We start from the raw sequence: 9,554 nt of genomic DNA, 5'->3' as shown, positions 1-9,554 counted from the left end.
AGGGGTGGGGTGGGGGTGGGATGGGAGGAGAGCAGAGTGACAGTGCTTTGCAGACGGTCCGGGTTCTGGCTGGCCTCATATTTAGGAGACACCTGGCCCCTGACGGGTTTGAGTTTGTGACTCTTGGTGGGAATGTCAAAGGAAGTTATTGAGGCAGACCCACAGAGGCAGAAATGGCCTGGGGAGTCTGCTTTCCTTTCTGTGGAACACGTGAAGGATAGGGGAGATGTGTCACCAGCCCTCTTTGCGGGTGGGAAAACTGAAATTTGGAGTCACCCTGAAACTTTTTCTTCACTGCCGGAGGGAAAGGCTTTTGGAATTTGAACAAAGCTGTTATCTCACCAGTGGAGGGTGGAGGTCAAGATGGTGGAAGGACTAGTACTGGGGTCAGCCTCTGTTTGGCAGGTAATTCCCACTGACGTTTGTGTCAGCTGAGATGACTGACTTCAGCCTGCATCCGGCCTATCCTACCAGGGCTGCCAAGACAGGGACAGGGCAGCACAGCAGAGCAAAGGGACCTCTGCAAACCGACCCGTCCCAAGCAAGGAAGGAGGTTTTGCCAGTGCGTCCTGGAGGGTGGGACAACCCAACCAAGCTGATGAACCTTTTCAGGTGTGTGTGTGTGTGTGTGTGTGTGTGTGTGTTGAGAATGGAAAGGTCAGGCATCTGGAGAGGAGCCCCAGTCTCTGGACTTCAGGATTTCTGATTCTGTCTTGATTGAAAGCACCCTTCAGCAGTTCAGGGCTGTTTTGGCCACTTTTTAATTTGGGCTCCCTGGCCACTCACAAGGACTTTGGGCAGTGATGGTAGTGGGTGGTACTTCTCTAACTGGTCTTTTGTGAGGATTAAATAAGATAATACATGTAATGTGCTTAACTCGTGCTTGGCAAGCTGTGGGCACTGCGTAAATGGCACCTTCAGTTCATTTTCCTTATTACTAGTCTTTTCCTGGAGAACTTTCTAGAAAGCACAGGGCTGGACAAAGCTGAGGGGCACCCCCTCTGGAAGGAGAGGAAACTTGGATCTTGGGCCTCCTCTCATGCCCTTGGAGAAAAACCAAATCCTCACCTTGATCTGTGGGCCTGCAGGATGACCCCTGCTGGCCCCTGCCAGCCCCTGCGACCTTACATTTCACCCTGGCCCCATCGCTTCTTCCTCTGTGGCTCCCTTACTCTCCACCTTGAGCTGTTTCCTATAACTAGAAAACTCTTCTCAGATCTTTGACTTTGACTGGCTTCTTCCTTATATTCAGGTTGCAGTGAGGTAACTTCCTCACAGATCTTTCCTAATCCCCACCTGCCCCAGTCCCTCTGCAGAACCTTTTCTGCATAGCTCTTAGCACTGGCTCTCAGAAAACACCTTGTGGAGTCACTTCTAGTCCGGCTTCCCCACCAGGAAGTACATTATTGAAGGGCCTGGTCTCTAACTCCCTGCTATAAGGGATGCCTAGTATAGTGCAGGGCACTTGTAAGATATCAGGAAACATCACAAAGTAATGTCAGGTGGGGTGGGCCTGACTGGGGCTGAGGTCCCTGGAGGGAAAGTGGGGCCCCAGTCAGGAAGCCCAGAGAAAGACCAAAAGGCTACTACTTTCCAAGGTTTCGGGCCCTCAGACATCTCTCAGTAATCTCAAAAACTATATCCCAAGTGGGCAATAGGAGAAGACGGGTTCCATCAGGACATAACCCAGTGTGGTTTGTCGGGTAGATCCTTGGAGTAGGTATGTTATGCATTTTATAGTATGTGGTGGTATAAATTAGAGAGAAGCGAACCTTTTCTATAAAGGTCCAGACAGTAAATATTTTTAGGTTTTGCAAGCCATACAGTGTGTTGCACATGGCTGTGTTCTAAAACAACTGTATTTGGAAAAGCTGCCAGAGGGCCAGATTTGGTATGGATTTTCAGTTCCCCATTTTAGATTTCTCATCACTCTTCAACTATCATGCACAGAGCGCTAGCCACACAGAATCCACAGCCATCCTGTGACTCTCAGGATGTGGCTCCCAAGCCTAGCACTCACTGTGAGCACCTTCAGCCCTTGTTAAAGTGGTGGGATCACAGAGCCCAGAGCCCTCACCCTTCTGAACCTCCAGGGACGATGTGGGTCTGCTCATTGCCCTGTCTTCCAGACTCCCTGACCCTGCAACAGTGTCAGTCCCTCTGTCAGTGGCCTGGGTGCCAAGCTGGGGTTGGCACAAGTATTTTCCAAGGCCCAAATGCTGCCAGAAGGGTCCGTTTTCATTGTCTTCCTGAGGCAGATTTGTCCTAAGTGAATGGGACAGGACTCAGCTCTCTCCTCCTCTATCCTGAGGGTGGTTTACTTCTCTGGCAAGAACAATATAAAAGAGGATTTCCCATCTGACTCAGGGCTGCCTATTTACCAAGAAAAGCCTTCAGGCCACATCTAACCAGTGCATGAAGCTACGGTTGCATTAGGAGTGTGGGCAAATGTTGGGGAGCCACCAGGGAGGACATAGTCTGCCTGGTCCCCTGCCCAGCCTCGGACCCTCTGTAGGCTCACAGAGGAGAGGGGCATGAGACCCCTCTGGCTGCTGTGTTCAGTGTGTGGGGACAGGACAACTTGGGCCCAGGCCCCTTTCATCCAGCACCAGGTAATCCTGCCCTTCATGGCCCACATTTTGCTGCCAGCAGCTAGACACCTCCACCCACAGCTCTGCCCTCCCCGAGTACTGCTCTTCACTTCCTCTGTGGGCTGTGTCTGTGGGAGGTGGACCTGGGCAAGCCAGCCTCTGGAGTTCACCAATCCCCACAGGGCTGGGTAAGAGCCTCCTGTCCTCCAAGCTCAGAGCCACTCTGACTCCACGCTGAATGTGCTAGGCTTTGTTCTAGAGCGGTGGCAGGGTTCTGCTGGCACCAGACTTCTTGACACACCAGGGTACTGGGGGGGAATGTGGCCTTCCTTCTTCAGGGCTCCTGGCATCTCCCACAGATGCCCAGGTCCCCATGCTGTGCCATCTCCTTGCCAGACTCAGCCTAGTGTCCCGTTGAGAGGCCTGCCTGGCTCCACTCACTGTCTCCAGCCTGTAGAGCCCAGAACTTGATCCAGATGCTGCCTGTGATTTTATTCTTTTGAAGGACTTTAAAATTAAAATGAAAAAAAAAAAGAAGAAATGTTTCACTTTCTGGAATGGTGGGTATTGGATTTCATCACATTTGTTGCTGCCTTTTTCTAACAAAATAAATAAGACACAGATAAAGGTAAAATCCTATGTGAGGACACCCCCACCTCATTCCTGGTCACATCTAGATCCCCTTCCCCAAGGTCATTTTCTCCTGGCCTTGGTTTTATTTTACCATCTTAATCATTTTTAAATGTGTGATTCTGTACTGTTAAATATATTTCCACTGTTGTGAAAAAAAATGAACTTTTTCATCTTTTAAAATTGAAACTCTGGCCCATCAGAAACTCCTACAATGCCCATGACCCCTGGCAACCGTTTTCTGTCTATCAATCTGACCACTTTAGATACTTCATCTAAGTGGAATCCTGCAATATTTGCTATCTTATCACTATCTTATTTCACTTCATATCTTCCAGATTCATTCATGCGGTAGCATGCATTAGAATTCCCTTCCTTTTTAAAGCCAAATAATATTCCATTATATGTATGGACCACGTTATGTTTACCCATTCATCTGCTGAGGGCACTTGGGTTGCTTCCACTTCTTGGTTATTATGAATGATGGTGTTGAGTATGGAAGTGAGATATTTCTTCAAGTCTCTGCTCTCGGTCCTTTTGGATAGAAACCCAGAAAGTAGGATTCCTGGATCAGATGGTAATCCTATTTTTAATTTCTTTTTTTTTTTTTTTTTTTAATATTTACTTATTTTTGTTTTTGGCGGACAGAACATCTTTGTTTGTATGTGGTGCTGAGGATCGAACCCGGGCCGCACACATGCCAGACGAGCGCGCTACCTCTTGAGCCACATCCCCAGCCCCCTATTTTTAATTTCTAGAGGAACCTCCATATTGTTTTCCATAGAGGCCACACCAGTCTGCATTCCCACCCACAGTGCACAGGGTTTCCAATTTCTCCACATCCTCACCACCACTTGTTATTATTTTTTTTAAATAGTAGCCATCCTAATGAGGCTCCCTACCATCTGTTTTTATTCCCATGCATTTCTTAAAAACTTTTTAGATGTTAAAGAAAACATTCGGCATTTGGTTTTTTGGGATTGGCTAAATAGTGGGATAGGAAGAGGAAGCATGGGTGGAATAGACTAGATAGGGCAGAGGGGTTGGAGGGGTAGGGAGGGGGCATGAGGTTATTAATGATGGTGGAATGTGATGATCATTATTATCCAAAGTACAGGTATAAAGACACGAATTGGTTTGAATATACTTTGTATACAATCAGAGATATGAAAAATTGTGCTCTATATGTGTAATAAGAATTGTAATGCATTCCTCTGTCATATATAAGTAAAAAAAAAAATTAAAAATTTTTTAAAAAAGTAACTTGAGCATGTCTGGCAAAAAAAAAACAGTCAAACAACTTTTTAGATGTTATGCAGCTTCTGCACACCTGGTGTCCCATGATATATATATATATATACTGTTCTGAAGGTTCCTTTTTCCCACTCTTTATGTGTTGCCATTAGCTCATTTTGATCTGCATATCCATTGTTTGGATAGACCTTGCTCATAAGGGACTTCAGTTGTCACTGCCACACAGCAGTCACTGTCCTTTTTGAGTCTCCCTCCTCTGCTCTATTCTGACTCATTTATGTAGAGAAATTATCCAAACCATCCCAGGGCTCCCAGCCCACAGCCTGATGGAACTTGGAGGTGGCACTCTGGAATGTTAAGAGATATGGTTCTTGTTTTGCAAAATTGTCCATCAGCCAGGGATCTGGTGCTCAGTCATGGCAGGATGGCTCAGAGTGTCACTGATAATCCACTAGGTTTGCAAACTAAAAATAGCAGTTCTTATATAAGGTGGTGTGGGCAGCACTTTTCAGGGCATCTTGTGACCTGAAGAGGCAAGTAAAACATGACTCAAGGGACCCAGCATTTCTTCTTGCACAATGCCTCCAGCCCCCATATTGAGGCCCTGCTCTGGATTCCCACAGGTGGTCTGACTTATAGAATTGCAGCTTGGTGACTCAGAAATAGTATGTTTGTGATCAGCAAGGCCAAGGACATGCATATGAGGTCAGCTCTCATCTGCTTTCCCTGCAGTTGAATCACATGTGGTGGACTTCAGGAGCTTTAGAAAGGTTGAGTCATTTGCCACTCACTTATTGAGTACTTACTGTGTGCAAGGACACACTTCCAAGAATTGGTAACACAGCAGTAAACAAGAAAAGTCTTCTTATGGAGATAAAAATTAAGTGGGGGACACAGAAAATACATAAGCAAATAATGAATAGACAAGAAAAGACCAGGTCCTGATGTGGAGACAAAATAATAATAGTAATGATAATGATAATGGCATCAGTGAACTTTTTCTATAAAAGGCCAGACGGTAAATATTTTAGGCTTTGTAACCATATGGTCTCTATCACCACTACTCAACTCAGTCATTGCAGCATAAGAGCTGCCATAGACCATGGCGGATAAATGAGCATGGCTGTGTTCCAATAAAACTTTATTTATAAAAACAGGCTGTGAACCAAATTTAACCCTCAGACCCCGGTCTTCCATTCCCTGTCCTTGGCTGGAGGAGAGGCTGTCTGAACTGGAGTTCAGGGAGAACCTTTCTGAAAGGGGGATAGGAACTAAGAGCTGGTCACAGGAAGAAGCTGATATGGTATGGTCTGTTCCAGACAGTAGCACCTTGCTGTCAATACAGTGGTAGCATTGTGTGCTGACTTGGCTGGATTTGCAAGATGAAGATGATGAGGCTCACTCATGGGTTGAATGCTCATGGTACAAAGGAGATTAAAGACTGAGTTCTAGACTTGGAGTTTGAAACACTGGTGAATGGTGGTTCCAACTATGAAGAAGAGCTGAGAGCAACAGGCTTTGGGGAAAACTGAGCTGAATTGGAGGAACTTATTAGATGGACAGGAGGAAATCCATGTTTATAACTCAGTCAAGAGGCCAGGACCAAAGGCTTGGCCTAGAGAGTGACAGCATTCAGCTGGTCTCCAAAGCTATAAGTCTGGTGGGCTCAGAGGGAAGGTGTGTGAATGGAGCTGTGATGAGCTCCCAGGCCACCAACACTTACTGTTTGGTGCATGAGCACAGGGGCTCGGGTGGTCTTCATACCGCATGGTGGAAGGCTGGGTATGGTGCCAGATAAGTGGCCTCCTCACTTACTAGCAATCTGTTTCCCTTCTATAAAGGGAAAGGTAACCTACCTTCTAGGGTTTGTATAAGAACTGAGATAAAGTCATGATGCTTGGCATGGAGGGAGCTCTCAGCACCCGGTACCTGTAATAATGGTGGTAACCACTGAACACCCTGAATCAATGAGGCAGTTGCAGGTCTGTGATTGGTTGGGATCCCAAACACCATATGCCTGGGATGCATTGTTCCAGTATGTGTATCTGCATCCTTCCTGATGCCCTGGGAACAGCTGACAGGAGTTGGTCACTCTCCCAGGTTCTTAGTCTTTTGTCCCTGGGTGGACCCTATTGAAGCATGTTCACCCTATCTTCTAAGATCCCCCAGTAGGCACTAATCCTCCATTGCCCACAGCAGTAGCCTGCCGAGTAGCCCATTCATTGCTGCCTTTCATCCCTGACTGGCCTTTATAGTCCTCTTATTGGGGAATTCCTCTTCACCTCTGGATAATTTCTTTTCTTCCCCCTCTTTTTTTGGTATCAGGAATTGAATCCAGGAGTGCTTAACTACTGAGCTACATCCCCAGCCCTCTTTTTACTTTTTATTTTGAGGTAGGGTCTTGCTAAGTTGCTTAGAAACTTGCTAAGTTGCTGAGACTGGCTTTGAACTTGTAATCCTCCTGCCTCAGCCTCTACTCCTCAGCTGGGATTACAGGTGTGAGCCATCAAATGCAGCTACCTCTGCATAATTTCTTATACTCCTCATATCAGGGCTGGCTTCTGGGGTGGTGAGTTTCTATGGTTGGGTGGCTAGACAGGCGGGCTTGCTGGGGCCCAGTAGGACAATAAGTTGTCTGGTTTGATGAGTTGAGGGTGAGCAGTGTGGTTCTGATCCTCAGTACCCAAATACAGCTATGCCTGGGCATGCTGATGCCTCCTTGTCTGTCTCCTACAGCTGAGCCACTGGAGAAGATGGTGGACCACTTGGCCAACACAGAGATCAACAGCCAGCGGATCGCAGCAGTGGAGAGCTGCTTTGGAGCATCAGGGCAGCCACTGGCCCTGCCAGGCCGGGTGCTGCTAGGTGAGGGCGTGCTGACCAAGGAGTGCCGCAAGAAGGCCAAACCACGCATCTTCTTCCTCTTCAATGACATCCTGGTGTATGGCAGCATCGTGCTCAACAAGCGCAAGTACCGCAGTCAGCATATTATTCCACTGGAGGAGGTGACGTTGGAGCCACTGCCAGAGACCCTGCAGGCCAAGAACCGCTGGATGATCAAGACAGCCAAGAAGTCCTTTGTGGTGTCAGCTGCCTCCACTACAGAGCGCCAGGAGTGGATCAGTCACATTGAGGAGTGTGTGCGGCGGCAGCTGCTGGCCACAGGCCGCCAGCCCACCACAGAGCATGCAGCACCCTGGATCCCTGACAAGGCCACGGACATCTGCATGCGCTGCACACAGACACGCTTCTCGGCCCTTACCCGGCGCCACCACTGCCGCAAGTGTGGCTTCGTGGTCTGTGCTGAGTGCTCCCGAGAGCGCTTCCTGCTACCACGCCTCTCACCTAAGCCGCTGCGGGTCTGCAGCCTCTGCTACCGAGAGCTGGCTGCCCAGAAGCGGAAGGAAGAAGAGGCAGAACAGGACAGGGGCTCCCCAGGACAGCTGGCCCACCTGGGTGGGGCTTTCTGTGGAGCATCCAGTGGAGATGACGATGACTCCGATGAGGACAGGGAGGGCAGTAGGGATGGTGACTGGCCCAGCCACGTGGAGTTCTATACTTCAGGTGTCTCCTGGTCAGCCTTCCACAGCTGACCCTGGCCTGCAGAACTTTTGCATCCAAGCCAGCCCCATTGCTCAGGCCCCTAAGAGGTCAGTTCCTGAGCTGCCTGGCACCCTGGGACCTTGCCCCATGGTGGGCAGAGGTAGGGATGGCTCTTTCCCTCAGGATTCCCAGTGCCTTTTTGCTGGACATTGGCATTCCTTTAGGCCCACTCAGTTCTACTTTCCATTTAACAAGCCCCAGAACACTTAGACCTCTTAGGAATAAATGCCATTTTCAACTCTATGTGCTACAGCTGCAGCTCCAGACAACCCCTTGAATTATACCACCTGGGGTGCCCCAGACATTTAGGGACCAGAGAGGGGTAAAGAACACAAAGGGAAAACAGGATGATAGTGAGGGTCCACTGCACCAAGGCCTGAGCTGCAGAACCTCACCCTAACACCCCTGGACAAGCCTACCCCATGGAAGAGCATGAATCTAAGGGATGCCTTCAGGAAACCAAGGCCTGCCCACCAGCATGCTGGTGCCCACCTGGCCCTGCCAGTCCAGGTGTGGGTACTCACCTAAGCCAGGCAAGAGAACTGCTGCCTAGGACAGCCTGATAAGGACTCTGCCTGTCTTCCTTCCTTCCAGTTCTTTATATCATGTCCCCATCTCCCCATCTCTCCCTGCAGCCAATGAAATTAGTGTTTTCTGTTAGGATTCTTCAATTGCAATGACGGAAACCCTATCCAGACTGACTTACTAATAAAAAGGTTTACTGACTTACGTGATTGCAAAGGCCATGTTTCAGACATGGCTCAATTGGGGGCTAAAACAATGCTGGGGGTGGGTGGCAAAAATCAACAACTGTCTACCATGCTGGGCACCCTGGGAATGCTTGCAGCCCCGTAGAGACAGACATTCACACCACACTTTGGCCGGGTGAGTTCTCCAAGGACACAGACCCATTTGGGTGCTGTGACCGTGGCCCGGTGCCCATAGCTCTGTAAACTTTGGTGTAGATTATCTCAATGGGTGGACTAAAGGAAACAAGGAGCCATTTGTCTGGCTGTACCTCTCTCCCATGCACTCTCCTCTCTGGCCACTGGAGGTGGTGCCATCTAATGAGGAAACTGAGCCCCAAGTGCAGCTGCTAGCCTTGCTCAGAGTGAAGTGAGCCTGAAACTTGAATGCCATCCTCCTGATACCTGATCCAGACACTGGCAGGAGCTGCAGGGCCTTTAAGACAGTCTCCTGCAGATTCCTGTGTGTCAGTCTTTCCCCAGTGCCTCTTTGACCTCTCTTAGAGTGGGGTCCCTGTCAGCTACAAGTGGTGACTTTGGGGTTGGAAAAAGCTACTCCCAGCCCACCAAGCTTGCTGTTGAAACCCCACCATCCGTTTCCCCAATGCAATGTGTCCTCTCTGGGCCGGTTCTCACATATCACATGCAAACAGAGCCTCAAAGGTCAAGTTGGTGCAGATTCTGATTCAGCAGCTCAGGCCCAGATCCCATGGACCATATTGGGACAGTA

At 48.8% G+C, this 9,554-nt stretch overlaps 1 protein-coding gene across 3 annotated transcripts in view; it reads left to right on the top strand.

Annotated features, from left to right (window-relative positions):
• Positions 1-8,807, top strand: part of Plekhf1 (pleckstrin homology and FYVE domain containing 1) — a 9,463-nt gene extending 656 nt beyond the window's left edge. For 2 of the 3 annotated variants that reach the window (XM_015496942.2, XM_048791017.1), the window contains exon 2: positions 7,212-8,807. In XM_015496942.2, the coding sequence (XP_015352428.1) occupies positions 7,229-8,068 (840 nt within the window). In that variant the 5' untranslated portion in view covers positions 7,212-7,228 and the 3' untranslated portion in view covers positions 8,069-8,807. Of the gene's footprint in view, positions 1-98; positions 613-7,211 lie in introns of those variants that run through there. The other variant, XM_048791018.1, reaches the window with a different exon arrangement.
• The last annotated feature ends 747 nt before the right edge of the window (positions 8,808-9,554 follow it).

Source organism: Marmota marmota, unplaced genomic scaffold (genome assembly GCF_001458135.2).
Source record: "Marmota marmota marmota unplaced genomic scaffold, marMar, whole genome shotgun sequence".
In the NCBI taxonomy this organism is placed as follows: Eukaryota; Metazoa; Chordata; class Mammalia; order Rodentia; family Sciuridae; genus Marmota; species Marmota marmota.
Note: the sequence above shows the minus strand (reverse complement) of the source record. Positions and strands in the feature narration are given on the sequence as shown.